Raw genomic sequence first — 17,602 nt, 5'->3', positions numbered from 1 at the left:
CGAGCCGGGGTCTTGTCTCCGTGGGGGGAGGGGGGGGGGGGGGGGGGGGGAATAGGAGTTCTTTAAAAGGCCGAGCCGAGTGGTGCTTGCTGCCCCCCCCGCCCCATGGCTGAAATCTTTGTCCTATTGGATGCGGTCATTGTTTAGCACCAGAAGCCGTGGGTGCTGTTAGTGCGGATGGGGAGATTGATTCTTCCCACTGGGCTGAATGGTCCCAATATAAGCCGTCTGTAGGGGCCCCTCAGGTAAAACTGCAGCCAAAACCTTCAGTTTTTTTCAGTTTTGTATAGTGTGGAGAGGGACTAGAACAGGACTGCGCTCATTTGTGTTTTTTTTATTTGTGCCTGGAGTTTATCTTTATAAATAGGAGCAGTGTGAAGTTCACCGGGGATCCGGCGCTTAGTCACAGAGGGCTTAATGCCCAGCCATTTGCTGCGTTCTCTTGCTGATCTGTCATGATGCCTCACTATGTGCCACACTTTTTGTTCTAGAAGCAGACATGTGGGTCACGGGCCGGGCTCCAACGTTTGCTCGAAGTGTTCAGCCATGCCTGTGCCTCCTCTGCTGGATATACGAACACGCTGCGCTTTTTTTTTCCATGTTGGAAAATGAACCATTTCCATGAACGATAACGCATTTTTTCTCGTACTGGATGGCGTTTTTCGGCCCCGGAATGCGATCGCGGTTCAGCATAATGTTTGTGCTGTGTTTAGCAATGAAAGCTGGAATGTTCGGCGGCGATTCATCTCAAATGGAGCTTTTATTTTCATTGCACACCCCTGAACCCACCCGATCGCATTTCCAGAGCTTGCGGAACATGAAGCCAGTTTTTCCACCAGCGTGGTAAACACTTGGCTTCTATCAGTCACATCAATAGGTCTCGGTGTGATTTTTGGCCATTGTGTGTTTTTTATTTTGTTTTTAAGGCTAAAGAGTTGTTTTATAAATTACAGCTTACCAGTCCTTTGACTGACCGTACATGTTCCCATCTGACTGCGCAATCAACTTCAAGGGTAATTCCACTCTCCCAGACGAATTTGGGAAAATTGAATTACCCCCACTAATCTGCCCCATTGTTTGATGGGTAAAAGCCGGAGGGAGGGGGGTGGGGGATTAATGGGGTAATTCCATTTCCCAAACTTCACCTGGGAGTGTGGAATTACCCTTTAAACCCGGGCTAGCCAAACTGGCCTTCCAGCTGTGGTGGAACTACAAATCCCATGAGGCATTGCAAGATTCTCACTGCCACGGACATGACTTCCGGAGAGAGATGCATCATGGGATTTGTAGTTGCACCGCAGCTGGAGGGCCGGAGTTTGGCTACCCCTGCTTTAAACTATATAGTAGGAGTAGGCCAGCTGTTGTGGGACTACAAATCCCATTAGGCATTTCAAGACTGACAGCCACAGACATGACTCCCATATGCAGATGCTTGATGGGATTTGTAAATAATAAAGAAGAAATACTCCCCTAATCCTCAGTCCCATCTGGCTGCAAGATTGGTCCCTGCAGCCTCTTCTGCCCCAGGTTCCAGCGGTCTAACTACCTGTGACATCACCACGTCTAATGCAGGGGTAGCCCCACTGCAAGGGTTACATTTTTTTTTTTTTTTACAAACGTAAAGTTATGCTATGTGAATGGGGACATAAAAATGTGGCTGCAAACGTGGAAATGCACTTTAAATCCTATTAACGGGTAAAAAGAAAGAAAAAACAAAACCTCCCGTTGCAGTGGGGCTACCCCCCGCACTGCAAGGGTTAACTGCTCATTTCTGTGTAGGGGTGTTGTGCAAAGTAGTTTTAGTTACCTGATCCCCGCTCCCGCAGTGGTCGGCACTCCTCTCTCCCCTCTACTCCAGCCCGTGGACTGTCACTCGGCGTCCTCACGTTTAATGCAGAGCTATGTTCCATGCATTATAGGTGATGGCGTCAGCAGACCGACCGTCGGAGCAGAAGGGGAAAGGGGCTGCGGGCACCGGCCTTGGCGTCTGCGGGAGTGGGGATCAGGTAAAAGTCCTTTTGAACACTATCCCTACATACCACCGAGCAGGTAACCCTTGCAGTGCCGGGGTATCCCTACTCCAAATGTAGTGGTGGGGGGGGTTTTTTTTTATATATTGTTGGGGGGGGGGGGGGGGTTTCCTGGAGATGAGCTGTAAGCGTTGGGTAGTTTCAGGCTGTGGTTAAATCTAATAGTACCTTCAAGTTAATGATGGAGCTTTGCATACATCATTCCTTTTTTTCGGGTGCAGTAAATTTGTTTTTTTGGATGTGATGCTTTAATTCTTTTTGGCTTCTGAATCGCTTGGCGCTGAAGTGGAGACATCGTGAACAATTGAGCCTAATTCCCCGCAGCTATAAATATTGCGTAGCGGAGGAGCCCAGTAATTGTAAAGACAATGTGTCGCCATAGCGACTGAAAATTACTGCTTGCCAAGCAGAACATATGCAAACTTCTATCCCTGAAATTGGAGGTTTTTTTTTTTTTGTGCGTGTGTTTTTTGGGGAGGGGGGTGATTCACACTGGCCATCGGAAGAGGACGGCGGTGGGGCAGTTTTTGTGCGGGACAGCTCTGGAGACGAGGTAAGTATTGCACTGTAGCAGTTTAGAAACATTGAGCAGCTCTACCCTGTTGTCTCCAATCCCGCTGCTTGAACCTCGGTGCCTGGTAAAGCTTCCGCCTGAGCTTACACTGAGCAACGGGTAAAAAAAAATGGCACTCGCAAGGGGATCCGTCCATTAAGTACTTTGTAAAAAGGCATAAGAGCAGCAAACATATGCTTACATGTTTCAGCCCTCAAACTGGGCCTTCCTCGACTTAGACTCAGTTTGGGGGCTGAAACATGTAAGCGTTTGTTTGCTTGCTGCCGTCATTACAGTCATGCCTTTACATAAACAAAGTATTGCACTGGGAGTCCAGGCCGAGTGGTGACACACTTCCAGTTGGGCGGGTCTTTGACAGCCCTAAAAGCTCACGGGAAGTGGGTTGAATGACACTGACCATCACTGAACCCGAAAGAGGAGCAGTGGTGGGGCACATATTTGCAGGGGACGGCTCTGGAGACAAGGTAAGTATTGCACTGGGTGTCCAGGCCGTGTGGTGACGCACCCCCAGCGGGCGGGTCTTTGACGGCCCTAAAAGCTCACAGGAAGTGGGCTGAATGACACTGGCCACCAGGAACCCGGAAAAGGTCCGGCGGTGGGGCACATATTTGCAGGGGACGGCTCTGGAGTCCAGGTAAGTATTGCGACAAGAGCTGCATTTTATTTTTGTCAAGAAGGCGAAGCATATTTATTATTGTAAACTGAAGTTCTATTTGAACCTGTTGTGAGGACGTGTTGTAACAAAGATTCTCTCATTTCAGATGTGGAAAGCAGCAGCCGGACATTCCCTTTCCATCTCTGCAGATGACAATGATGACTGGGAGACGGATCCCGATTTTGTGGTGAGCTGATGAGGAGTATAGAATTTGAACGTAATATTTTGCATACGCTGCAGGACACCGCCCTGTATTCTCTACTCAAGATTCTCAAGGGCAAGATCAATGGTTCCAGTGTAATTCTTTACATTTTTGCCCAAATTAATTTTAGGACAGAAAGGTACTAATTGAGTCTACATTGATCAGACTTACCATGCAGCACTCAGGGTTCCTGCAGCAGAGCTAAATGATGCAACACAACTCAGTGAAATTTGTGCAGGGCGACTGGTCTTGTCTCCACCCCCTCCTGTAGTTTTTTGCAGGTGGTCTGTTTTGTTAGTTCTGCTGGGCCCGTCCCACAGTCCTACTTGTATGGGTTTGCAAAGACCTTTTATTGGCCATGAAGTGGATTTTTATCCTTTTGTTGCTATTGAGGAATCTAGTTCTATAGAAGTTTTTGTGCCCGGAGTTTAGCATGATCTGTTGGCACTCTTTCTATTGCATAATGCTGATAGTATCGTAAGAAGTAACACTCTGTTGTGGAATATAATCATCGAGCAAACCGTGTCTCTGTTAATAGAATGACCTCTCTGAGAAGGAACAGAGATGGGGAGCGAAAACTGTGGAAGGATCCGGTCACCAGGAACACATCAAGTAAGTGAAGGATAAGTATTGGTGTGGTGAAGGGATTGCCCTTAATAGCTAACAAAATGGCGTAGAGGTGCTCCAGGAAAGTGCTGCACAAAGCTGATTTCTGCACGCAATCTTCAGTCAGGTGAACTGGTGGCAAAGATGTTGTGACCATAGATATTCCGCAGCAACCAATTATTTCTAATGTACTGAGGGCTTTAAATTAGTGCACAGACTTTCTTTTGTAAATGGAAATCGTTGAGCTCTTCACCGGAGAACCGTGTTACCCATGCCTGCTAGTAAATAATATGTTAGAGGGCCTATTCTGTAGGAGCTTTACCCAAATAATGCAAGCTGGGGACAAAGGTCTAGTCGCCAATATTAGCCCTAGGCTCCCTGCAGCTGATCTGTTCCCCATTACAGACTTATTGATTTGGGTGGGCTTGGTGCAAACACAGTTTGCCAAGCCTGCTCAAAGCACTGTCCTCCACCCCCTCTACCCGTCAGAACTTGCGGTGGGGGTATTCCTTGTCCCTTTGTGACGTATAGCTGTGGGGCGGGGAATGCGCCTCCCCACAAACGATTGGGTCAAGAGGACGGAGTGGCGGTCAGTTTTAAGTAGCTTGGGCAAACTCAGGGCAGCTCCCTCATTTCTAATGACTTGCTGTGCTTTGTTCTGCACTGGCTCTGTGTGGAGGTAGCCATCTTGGTAGATGAGCTGGGCTTTGCTTCCTCATGTCAGTGCTGCTTCCACTGATGACTGGTGATGAAATAACTAGTTGGGCATATTGAAGAAGCAGCTGGAGAGTTGTAGGCAGCACAGATCCACAGATACAGGGAGAACCTTGCACTGTAAATCCTTGGGTACAGCTTCCTTTCCAACGACAACGGTGAGAAGTACCAAATTTTCACTAGACTAGCAGTCACAGGCAGCGGTGCCTTAGCTCTCATACAGCCATGAGGCATGGGAGTGCCTAGGCACACTCGCATACCAGCAAGTGCACTGCTATATTTCAGAAGGAAATCAAGACACAAGGTAAATCTCCAGGGTATTGCTTAGGCACAGTTAACAATTCTAGATATTCCCTGTAAATAACAAATCTTCACTTTTAAGTTCACGTTCACAAGGAATATTCCCTGTTGAGTGGAGTGGTAGAGGTTTCAATACCTTGCCAGTTATTTAAAGAGTTCTTAGACTTAGGACACATTCTTTTAAAGCTGTGCTGTTTGTTCTCTCATATCTACATTGTGATTGTCAGAATTTCACACAGTACCTACTATAATGACGCCTCACTGATTTTATTTTCCCCAGCATCCACACACTGAGGGAAAATGTCTCCCAGGAACACCAGTGCCTGAAAGAACATGAATTGCAGATTGGACCCCAAGCTTCTCATGGTTATGGAGGAAAGTTTGGTGTGGAGAAGGACCGTATGGACAAGGTGGGTGTAGAACCTCAAAACATTTTTGTTGACTAAGGCATTTTGAACTGTAGTGGAGAAGCATCAACAGTATCTTTTATGGAGAGTATTGGGAGCGACTACTTACACATTTCATGCTTTAGGGAATGCACTGCTACTGCCAACCTTCTGACTCTATATGGAGATCTGTGTGCTTACACACAACGTGCATTAAGGAAGACTGTGTGAACGTTCTAATTTAGGCGCAGTTGCTGTGTTTACTTGACAGCATTAGTTGGTTTAGGGCTTGTTTACACCATGTCTGTTGAAATGCATTGATCTGCTTACCACCACACGTGTGTGATTTGAACAGGGCACTTGGAAAACATTTTTTTTAATGTGCCCTGTTAAGAGAACTATGGGGGTAAGTGTTTTTCCCCATAGTTCTCTTTAGGGTCACAGGAGGACATATACTAACCTCCTCCCGTGACCTAAAGCTCAGTATATAGCAGGCTATTGCCCATGATATACTGAGAATGCCGCAGCCGGGACGGATCCCGACAGTACTGTCTGGATCCACCTAGCTGCGTGACTGACGGGGCTCTACCTATCTAGAGGCAGAGCCAGCAGTACCCGCCCCCTTCCCCATCCGTTCCTACACTCAGCGGGGAGGGGGTAATCCCTGCGGGGAGTGGTGACTGACAGTCACCGCTTACTGCAGGGAGACTATCAGGAAGTGAGCAGATCGGCCGCATGTTTCTGCTCACTTCCCGATCGATGGAGCCGACCTGTGACAGCTTCTTTGTCACAGGTCGGCTCTAACTATGAGGATGAGAGGAAATCACTCACCTCATAGTTCTCCTTTGAATAAGTACTTAAACATGAGCTAGTGCTGGGCTTTTACATTAAAAAGCCCAGCATGTTCCTTTTGAAAGTGCCATTCTTAAATGTTAGTAAAAAGAAAAAAAAGATGCATGTAATAGGCAAAAATTTAAACATTTGAAAACACTGGGATAGAAAACTGTAAATCTCAAAACCATTACAATTTCTCTCTTCGAAATGTATAAGTAGATAGTGGCAACATGAAATAAGACACAAGGTTCTGTTATAGTAATCAGAATTTTACACAACTGATTTGGGAAAGTAAGTGGACAAATATGAAAAAGTGTTGAAAGGGGAAATGTCCTGTATAAAAGGAAATATCTTGATAGGATTACAAGCTATAAATACAAATTTGGGGGCTCTTGTATCTAAAAGAAGTACATTGTCAGTACACTGGGATTTGCTTTGCAACCATTTCAACCTTTTTGTTCTCTGTCCTATAAAAAACTGAATTTAGGTCCCAGAACTAATTTTTAAATTCATGAGACCCATTTGTCGCTTTTCTCCTGCGTCACAATGATACAATCCCCGAACCTTCAATGTTTGGTAGAATGTCCTATATTGCAGATGCAGTACCGTGCATTCTTACAGTGTGTGGCGTGCACTTCCTGTGAGCAAGGGCTATCGGTATGCATGGAGGTTTAGAATTGCTAAGTTGAGGCCTCTGAAGCGTTAGAGAGCCCATTGTATCTCAGCTTGGTTTGGCAGCTGCGACACTGATAGATCTCAGAGACCAGTTTGCTGTGCTGCTATCAAGCCGGGAAACCGCTACCAAACAAGAGGATGTCTTAATAAAGGCACTGTACAGCAGCCAGTGGATCCACGGCGTGACTTGACTCATGCTGAGTCATTTTAATGTTCAGATGAGTGCTGCTCGGTATAGGAAGTGGTTAGTGGAATAATCTCTAATTCCAGGCTGAGTCTGGCAGGCATTAGGAAGACTTTCCTGTCATCTTATGCCAAGTTTCTGTCACATGACCAGAGATGCAGCTATCAAAAATGTTCAGAGCAGCTGTTGTTAAAGTGTTTAAAGACTGGACTGTCAGCCGAAAATCTGGGTCTGAACGTGCGAATTGTGGCAGTCAGCGACTAGTCAATGTTAGGGCAGAACGGAGAGTGGCAAGACTGGTACAAGACAACAGAAGGGCAACAGTGCAGTGTCAGATTCCTCGCATCACCTTTCAACATCTCGTGGAGTCACGAGGCGGCCCAACTAAGTACTGATGGGGTGGTCATAATAATCTGGCCACTCAGTGTATATGGAGCTGTAAAATCCTCTAAACACGCATACAGAATTGCACTGTAGACAATGATGAAGCTCACTGCAGACATGCATTTACAAACCTGGTCAGAATGGCAGTACTGAGAAGACGAGAGAATGCTTTAGAGCTGCCTTTCTCAACCAGTGTGCTGCAGCACCCTGGGGTGCCTGCTGGCTTCCTCAGGAGTGTCTTGAAATGTTTGCCAGCATCATGGAAACAAATGATTCCGACACATTCCGAAAAGGATGGTAGGTTGCTTCCATCCAGGCCTGCTCTGCCTTCTGCCATGGTGCCGCAGCTTCTCTGCTATGGAGGGGTGAGTGAGGACTCTGAAAGTAACTCTAAAGTAAAAGGGAGCTCCTGATGTGAAGGGGACTCTAATGTAAAAAGGGGGGGATGGGGGACTCCTGATATGAAAAAGGGACGCTCATATGAAGGTAGAACCACATTTTTGTGTGTTTTTACATGGAGTTCCCCCTTTAAATCCATACCAGACCCCTATCTGGTATAAGGGTTTGGTATGGATTTTGGTGGGGTACACATGTTTTATTTTAGACTGGGGTGCCTCAAGATTGTGCATATAGTTAAAGGGTGCCGTGACTGAGAAAATGCTGCTTTAGATGCATATTTCACCTTTCGCAAATAATAATTGATGCACCTACATTGCAAAAAATAAAAAATGTGTTTTTATATATTTTCTGCATTGGAGCCTGCAAAGCATTGCAACCATGATTAATGGATCATGGGTGGAATGCTGAGGCTCTTGCAGACTCTTCCTCCAGCCCTGGGTATCTACCAAGGTACCGACCTTCTGTTATGGGGCTAGCAGACGTCATCGCACTTGCACTCCTTTGAAAACTACCAGTCCCTCTGCTGCAGTGGCAGATGGGATTTGCAGTTATTTCAATCCCAGATCCTGTGAATGGTCATGTGGCTGAATGACATGGCTGTGCGGATGAAGCCATGCACAGGCACGCCAAATTCGGAAACCTGTGAGAAAAAAAAAAAGCTCCACAATTTAGGTAAGTGGGGGTCCTGCAGAATGGCACCACATTCCATGTTGCATGCTAAATGTGGTTGTAACTACCTGGGGGTGACTTGGTTTTGGCCTTTTGCAGTTCTCTATACAGCAGAGCTCAGAATGGTAGATGTATAAGCAGCACAAGGAGCCAATCAGCTGTGGTGCTCATGTGCTGACAAAGAGCATGCTAATAGGAGGAGAGCACAGTGACTGAGAGACGTGAGCTGCTTCTCCTCTCACTATCCAGTCACAGGTTGGGGAGTGACGAGACCTGTAAGTGATACTGAACTGCAGCACTAAAAAAAAATGAGGTCTCCTGCCTGCACTGTTTGGCAAAGTTGTGTAAATCCTAAATGAAAGACCTATGAGAGCTGTTTTACCTGTATTTTTGTCCATCCAGTCCAGTATTTAGCTGTTTGCATTGAATTGCTTTTTATAGTGACCTAAAATATTGTCTGGTAAATCTTACCGACTCGTGCTTTACCCATAGCATTTTATTTTTTATTGCAGTCTGCGGTTGGACATGAATATCAAGCAAAGCTTTCCAAGCACTGTTCCCAGTCTGATTCAGTGAAAGGATTTGGAGGAAAGTTTGGTGTCCAGACAGACCGAGTGGATAAGGTGATGTGGAGTCCTTTTGACAATGTCGAATTTAAAGCCAAACTCGAATGAAAATGTTGGATAGATTTCTGTCTGAATGTCTCTACTTGGGACACATAATTAAGACCTTCCATTAGCCTATCCAACACTAAGGAGTCTATAAATGATTTGCAGTGCCATTCACCCCGCATATATCTGTGAACGAATGTTCTTACTATGTTTGTTTTCTTTTCAGGTTGAATGTAATAATCTGAACATACCTCATTATGTCCACTAGATGGAGCTGAAGAGCGTAGGAAAGAGTATTTGTTTCTTATGCTCTTCAGCTCCATCTAGAGGCCACACTGCTGTATTATGTGAACATTACATTTGACCTGAAAAGAAAATATGCCAAGAACGTTAGTTTTTGCCTCGATTTGCACTGTATGGGTATTCAGAGAGTCGCAAGGTGAATGGCTTTGCATATTGTTTATAAATCAACCCCTAAGAAAAAAGTTTTTCCAGATGTTGGGTTTTGAAAGAGGACTCTGAGCAAATGACATTCAGCAATAACCTTGCAGCATGAATATCGTCTTTCTTGTCATCACTTTTACAAACCTCACATCAAATTGCTCAGCCCATCCAGGCAACAGTACTGAAGGCGACCCAGTTGAACAATTGTATGGATGTCACAATGACATGCTTGCTCTGTGAGCAGTTAGCGAGTCATAAGAAAATCATTTGTCGTGCTCCGGAATCCGGTGTGACAGGCAGACTAAAAAGACATAATTTTCCTTAAGCAAGAGCAGTCCGTGTTCACTGGTGATCGGAGACCGATGTTTGCAAGTATTAGAACTCCCGTATTAGAACTCCCGTATCCTATCGGCCTGAGGCTTTATCCACGCGGGCCTCTGCGTTTGTGTTATTTATACGCAGGAGACATGGATCTGGGAAGTATAGTGTTTTGTTTTGCATTACTATATGGATCAGACAGCAGATTAGGACCAGCACACCACAGAAAGGATAAGGCTAGGTTCACTCCTGGGTGACTGCTGACCACGCAGTCGCCCACTGCAGCCAATTGCGCTGTGGGTGCCATTATTTTCTAATGGCACCCCAGTCGCGCCGGGTGGATCGCATGGATTTGCTGCAAATATATGCTACTATATGGAAGCCACACACTGCCCCATCAAGACCCCTCTGGATAATGTCCCTTATCTAACAAAGCTTTCAAACGTGGACATGCACAGCAATAAATAGATTAACCCCTTCATGACTGAGCTTGTTTTTAGTTTCTGTTCGTAAATGACTGACACACTTTTGACATTGTTGCCGTGTGATTCTTCCACGTCAGAATATACTTTCTTACAAAGTGCACCCACACATATTATATATTGTTTTTTAGAGGACAGATAGGGCTACATATTTATATCACATATGTGTGTCTAACGCCTCACTTAGGACAAATAAAATATAAAAAAAGAGAAAAAAAACGTTAAAAAAAACACTTTTTTCCCAGTTTTGATTTGTAGTATTTTTTTACAACACCAGCACAGCTAAAAAAAATGCAATAAATACATTCATTTATTTGTCCCTTATTTTATTTATTTTTTTTACACATTTTTTTTTTTACACTTTTCACTTTTTTTTAAACTTAAAAATTGTATTTTATTTAATTATATCAAACAGTCATTGTGAATTAATCTCACTGTTACTGCATGATAAATTAATACATTTTTGGTTATTATCAGGCTGCTTCAAACTTCAGAACAGCCGATAATAAGTTAGTGACACTGATCCTGCAGCAGTTCAGGATTCAGCTGTTACTAAATGTTTTCTGATTGTTGCAACAACGATCAGCAAACTGAAACATTCTTCTTCCAGGAATAGATACATTGTAGGAATAGACACATTATGTATCTATTCATGAAAGAAAAAAAGAAAAAAAAACCAGTATAGCTTGAGAGAGATATCTCTCGATCTATACGAGCTGTCAGAATGCCGGCAAAAGCCGGCATCTGTGTCCGCTTTGCTTTGACTCTCAGACACCCGATATTAAGGTATCGGGTGTCTGAAAAAGGTTAACCCTTTCATTAATGAATGCCTCTGTAGTAAGGGCAGCCATTAATGAATGTTAAAAGCTGATTCTCAGCGTTTAACAGCCCTCTAAAGAAGCAAATAACTCGTCATGTACAGTGTACGTGACAAGTCATTTGGTCCCTTTGTGGCTGGACGTACAGTGTACGTCTCCCGTCACGAAGGGGTTAAAGGCCAGTATGCCTGGAGGTAACAAAGTCCTCCAAGGTGCAGATACTCACCAGAAGCACAACACACAGGCAGCTAAAGATCACAAGTGTGTCCCAGCAAACAATAACTAGCTTCTTAGAGCAAGGTGCACTGTTCCAGCACACCTACAGCCTTCCAGCCAGTCACCTAAGGAATTCAGGAACTAAGTGCTGGCTATTTCTGCTTTAGATTTATAGACTGTTGGCCACGTGCCCTACTACACTGATTTTGGGGTGACAGTGTGGGACAGGATGTTGAATTTTTTTTTATTCTGCTGTCTGTCCCCGCCAGGGAGATTCACCCTCTCCTTTTCTGCTGGTGAAGGTGAAAAAAAAATCCCAAATTTTGGGTTGTCGCCAGAACAGGAATGGTTGGGAAATCTCCCAGTGGGAACACTAAGACTAGTTCTAGTGACCCTGCTGACCAGCGGGTATTTCCCTCTCCCCAATAGGGCGCAGATGGCAAAAAAAAAAGCTGACTGGGGTTATAACCAAAACTGAGAACAAAGTAAGGTAGAACTGAAGCCAAAAAAAGTCCCCAACGCCTTTTGGAATATGTATCCTTTTGTCCTGGTGACCATTGATACGGGACTAAGAGTGAAGGGAAATCCAAAATGTTGAGTAGTCACCAGAACCGGAAGAGATGAAGGGGAGATGTTCTAGACATCCACAGAGCTGTAAAAAAAAACATGAGATTTGATCTTGAAATATCTCACTAAGATCATATTAAATGAACAAAATCTGTAAATGTCAACCTCCGATTTATTATAAATGTTAATATTCCTTTATATTCTGGAATGCATCCAGCATTTTTGTAAAAAAAAAAAAACCCCTGAGCTGGCTAGAAAATCGTTCCTGAGGAAGCCTATTCCACCTTTTGAAGAAGCCTTTCTGTATGGGAAGCGTAAACCTTTTAAAAATTAAAAATTCTTTAAAATTTTCCCTCCAGGCACAGAGTGTCCTTTTGTCCTTTGCAATGACCTTTTTAAAAGTAAAATAATTTTGTATCAAGTTCACTATGGACCATTTATATGTGGTGATGAGAACAAATTCAGTCCAGCTGTTCTTTCCTCATAGCTGATCTCCTCCATGTCATCAGTTTAGTCGCCCTTCTCTGCCCTCGCTCCAGTTCCCCAACATCCTTGAACTGATGTGTAAAACTGACCTGTATATTCCATATCTTACTAATAATACTTTATCTTGCAGTCTGCATTGAGTTTTGAATATCAAGGGAAGACCGAAAAACATGCATCCCAGAAAGGTAAGAACTTCTGTGTCCTTTTTTTTTATGTCCCGGAGCAACCATTTAGACGAAAGTTTGATCTTACAAGCTCCATTGAAGTGTATTGTATGTATAGCTAAAACTTTTTTGGGTGGGGGGGGAGGGGGGGCGGTTGGATGAAGTAGATTTTTTTTTTTGTATGTGTTCAGCTGGGGAGATTTTCACTTCACTTCCTGTCCAGTGATGTAGGTGAAATCTCTCGAGTGAAGGGACTTCCCATCTAAAGCTGGCCCTATGGGGCTGAACGTGAATTGAGTTTCAGGCTAAGGGGCAGAATTTGATCTGTGTATGGCCAGCTTTTAGTCCCTTGTCATCAGAACACTTGTCCCCCTATTTGTTGTTACCCTCGCTTCTTGACCATTTTGGACTTCCCTTCACTTTCTGTCTGTGATGGTCATCAGGACACATGGCGGGGTCAGTCTCACAGGTGGTAATATAAATGTAGAGGATCTAATCCTTCACTCTATCCAGAACTAAAAAAAAAAAAGGGAAATTTTACTTTTTACATACACTTAAAATCCTCAGCATGTGGACTGTTTGGTGCTGGAGAAATTCTAGTGGTCTTATAGCCATGGTGCCTAAAAACTCGGGTCTTGCCCTAACTTGGAACATTTTTATTTTATTTTATTGGGACCCTTTTTTTGTAGTTTCTTGAATGGCTGCTGGGCTGACTGATTCATGAACCCTGGATGGGCTGCGTCCCACCTTTTTTAATACACCATTTGGTTGAGACTGAGCAGTTCAAAACCTAATTACTGCTCATTAAGTCGCCCATACACTCCGTTTTTTGGGGGTGTTTTTTCGGAACACAGGCTGTCGAATGATAATCGATCAGTTGCTGGGAACCCAATGATTTTAATTACTGTGCTCCTGGCCAAATTTCCTCGATCGGTCGAGCTGGACATTTTTTTCGAATCGCCTGAAAATTGATGGATTAGTGGCGTTTTCGTACGGAATAAATCGCAGCAAAAACAATGCACATGCGCAAACGAAAATTGGATGGTTAGTATGTCGAACTACCGATTTTCGAAATAGACCCTGGACTACGCATGATGGGGTGTTTGAGTGGAAATCGAACAAGGGTTCGATGACGGCAGGAACAAAAATCTACAAGTGTATGGCCAGTTTAAGGCCTCAATTCGGTAGCATAAAAACCAGTAGAATAAGGTGAGAGGACGGAACCCCTGGCAGGGAGAATCTGGAGCGATGTAGAACACCAGTAACCTCGATCCCTGTATTGATAAATGGTTTACGCGTTTCTGGGGCACGCCCCCTTCATCAGAACCAATCCATTGGGGGTTCTGATGAAGGGGACATGCCCCAGAAACGCGTAAACCATTTATCAATACAGGGATCCAGGTTACTGGTGTTTTAAATCGCTCCAGATTCTCCCTGCCAGGGGTTCCGTCCTCTCACCTTTATTCTACTGGTTTTTATTCTACCGAACTGTTGTAAGTACAGCCTCAGAGCTGCGTGTTTTTACTATTAAATAAAATTTTTACACTATGAAGGCGCTCTTTTGTTTCTTTTCTCATAGACTGGTGGTCCATCTAATCTGTGGGAGCTGCCTCCATCGTGTTTGCTGTATTTTTACTGCTGGGCTCTTTTTGGATTTGAAGGCGCCGGTGTTGTTTTGCAGCTTAAGGCCTCGTTCACACTTGGATATTAGGTCAGGCAGTGAATTCAGTCTGTGAATTCTTGTGGTCGGATTGATGGCTGTAGCTGCTCAGCCTGTAGAAAGTAGAGAGAGAGACTGATGGGTTTGCAAAGGCATTTGGTGCACACAAAGTGGATTTATATACTTTGTTATTGAGGATTATATGTAGGTGGATTTTTTGTGTCTGTCCGGAGTTCAGTTTTAAGTGCAGACTGCATTGCCGAGTGTATAGCTTACTTACCAGGAAGTGTATCATTTTAATACAGAGTATTATTTGTGCTGAAATGAAACCAGGAAGCTGGCCTCTAAAGCTAAATTGTATTTAAATAATTCTAGAGAATGTTTGATTTTTATTTTTCATTTTGTAAACTCCTGACGCTGTTGCGTAACAAAACTTGTCGCCTTTTCAGATTACACCAGCGGCTTCGGGGGCAAATATGGAGTTCAGTCTGACCGAGTGGATAAAAGCGCCATGGGCTTTGATTACAAGGGCAAAACGGAGAAGCATGAATCCCAGAAAGGTTTGTGTCAAAGCGAGAAATGCGATTCCTGACAAGTAGCCTGCAGCAAGGGTTGGCCTGCTATAACCCTGTCAAGTAGTGAGGGGCATCGCTCTTCCCAGGAATGTACAAAACAACATTGAGCACAAATAAGACATTTCCGTGTTCAGCAGAAGTTAAAAACAATATTTGCGGACTTGATTCATACAGCAGACAATTCTGCCTACACTAGTCATGGGAGCCTGCAGGTTCAGAGGAACTACAAGTCTAAGCATGCTGTCACATGCCTCTAAGGCACATGAAAAAGAATTAGAGTAAATGGGACCTGTATGTAGCGCAAGTGTGGGCAACTCCGGCCCTCCAGCTGTGCTTTAACTACAATTCCCAACATGCCTCGGGGGGGGTAATGCCTGTAACTGTCAGTCTTGCAATGCCTCTTGGGACTTGTAGTTTCACAACAGCTGGAGGATGCCTGCCCCCCTTGTAGACCCTTCTCCTGCCCAGCTAGTAACAACAAGTAAAGCCCTATTCTGGTAAAGCTATGCTGTTGATCTGTCATGCAGAGGAATGGTGAGACACAGACCCTGGACTGCATAGTATCTGCTCTTCCACTGCAAGGAAAAGTAATAGTTTGCTGTATTTTGAAGTGTTCACCTGCTAATTTAATTGAAAATAATCAGTCTGTTGTTTTTTAATAAAATGTATAGGCCCCAAATTTAAGGGAAAGTTGCAGCCGTGGGCAGCACATTGACCACCTTTTACAGAAAAATAATAATGCAAACTCCATCATTCATAAAAGTAAAACATTTGCATTTATTATTTTTGTTGTATTGGAACCATTAAAGCTTTGCAGTGCTCTGGTTCCTGCAGACCTCTTTTAGTCCCTATCGGTACCCAGGTACGGACTTTTTGATGCAGGCACAGGAGGAGGAATGAATGGAATCGAACACTTATACTCTATTGAGTACAAGTCCCTCTGCTGTGGTGGCAAACTCGACTTGTAGTCTTCCCAGTCACAGATCCTGCCCACAATCCTGCACCACATAGAAAATATTACAGGAGCCTATGAGGAGGAGAACCTCGTGATTCTGCTATGTAGAGGGATGGGGTGGGTTGCTCTACATGTGACCGTGCTTCCCTAAATAGGAGTAACCTGAAACATGGTATTTAAAGAAAACTTTGACTCTGTTTCTATACTAAACTTCAGGCTAGGAATACCTGAGTACTTACCTCTGCTGCTGCCAACAATGCTGAACCCTACACCGCTCACGATCAATCGTCCATTGCCACTTTACTAATCTCTTGTGTCTCCCCATAGCTCTCACTGGTTCCTCCCACTGACCATGTCACTACTCTCTTCTGTAAGGGCATGGAGGTCAGCAGGAAAAACTAGTGAGAACTGGGAGGAACCCAGGGGGGGATTGACTATCATTCCAGATTTCTGAGGACCATTACTTGTGAACAGAGCTCATTCAGCTGTGCCGGGTTTTTATGTATTTACACTCTTTTACAGCTATGCCTTGCCTGGAGAAGTTTAGTTTAGTCCTTCTGTTCTGGGGATAGCCGGAAATGTATATCAAGACAGACTTGGGTACTTTAGTCTGAGTGTATTTATAAACCGTTCATGTTTTATAATGCATAAATTACGGAATTCATTTATTTCATATATTTGCCATTATCCGTTTTTTTACTACGGGCGGACGGCAAGAGGTTAAAGAGAGAGACCACACACACAAAGAAAAGGTCCTTTCCAAGTCATTATAATCGGCTAATACTTTTCAATCCCACAGATTATTCTACTGGTTTCGGTGGGAAGTACGGTGTGCAGGCAGACCGTGTGGACAAGAGTGCTGTAGGATTTGATTACCAGGGGAAGACCGAAAAGCATGAGTCTCAGAAAGGTTTGTAACGCCCTCGCGAGTCAATATATTCTCAAATGCATTTCATGTTGCACATTCATGTACATTCATGTTGCAGCTGTACGTGTGTATTGAATAGCAGATCAAATTGTTACTATTATTATTATACAGTATTTATATAGCGCCAACAGTTTGCACAGCACTTAACAAAACTGAGGGAGACAATACAATTTCAGTACAGGAGGTAGGAGGGCCCTGCTCGTGGGAGCTTACAATCTAGTATCGTAGCTTATTCACAGCAATGCGGAAAGCTTTGCTGAAACGCAGCCTTCTAGATCACTAAACCTACTTACTCCACTATGCGCCTGCATCAAAATCCCTTATTTGACTTCATATTTATTTCAAATTTGTATTAGATTATTCCAAAGGCTTTGGCGGTAAATACGGTGTCGATAAGGACAATGTGGACAAAAGTGCTGTCGGGTTTGACTACCAAGGGAAGACTGAGAAGCACGAATCGCAAAAAGGTTTTGTATCAGTAATTGTTTTTTATTTCCTACAGACCAGTGGCCTTCACCGTGGCCCCTGTCCCGTCCTGCCCACACATGCACCGTATGGGGTTGGGGGGTGAAACTTGAAATATGAACACTGGGAGATGTTTGGAAATGACTGAAGATGTGTTTTTAGAAAACTTATTTAGTGCATGAATCCTACAAAAAGAAAAAAACTATTATGAAAAGAAAATACTCTTAATTTCGTTTGGGTTCTTTAATCTGTGTTTAACATGGTGGTTTTGCATTTACGAGGTCAGTGATGGCAATTTGAT

At 44.0% G+C, this 17,602-nt stretch overlaps 1 protein-coding gene across 1 annotated transcript in view; it reads left to right on the top strand.

Moving 5' to 3' along the window:
- Nucleotides 1-17,602, top strand: part of CTTN (cortactin) — a 47,062-nt gene that overhangs the window by 14,056 nt on the left and 15,404 nt on the right. Inside the window, exons 2-9 of the mRNA XM_018568876.1 lie at nt 3,366-3,446; nt 4,000-4,073; nt 5,362-5,491; nt 9,125-9,235; nt 12,685-12,739; nt 14,828-14,938; nt 16,708-16,818; nt 17,193-17,303. Of these exons, the coding sequence (XP_018424378.1) occupies nt 3,366-3,446; nt 4,000-4,073; nt 5,362-5,491; nt 9,125-9,235; nt 12,685-12,739; nt 14,828-14,938; nt 16,708-16,818; nt 17,193-17,303 (784 nt within the window). The remainder of the gene's footprint in view (nt 1-3,365; nt 3,447-3,999; nt 4,074-5,361; nt 5,492-9,124; nt 9,236-12,684; nt 12,740-14,827; nt 14,939-16,707; nt 16,819-17,192; nt 17,304-17,602) is intronic.

This window comes from Nanorana parkeri, unplaced genomic scaffold (genome assembly GCF_000935625.1).
Source record: "Nanorana parkeri isolate BGI_ZX_2015 unplaced genomic scaffold, ASM93562v1 scaffold1256, whole genome shotgun sequence".
Taxonomy (NCBI): Eukaryota; Metazoa; Chordata; class Amphibia; order Anura; family Dicroglossidae; genus Nanorana; species Nanorana parkeri.
The sequence above is the reverse complement of the archived record's forward strand: the minus strand, read 5'-3'. Positions and strand labels throughout refer to the sequence as shown.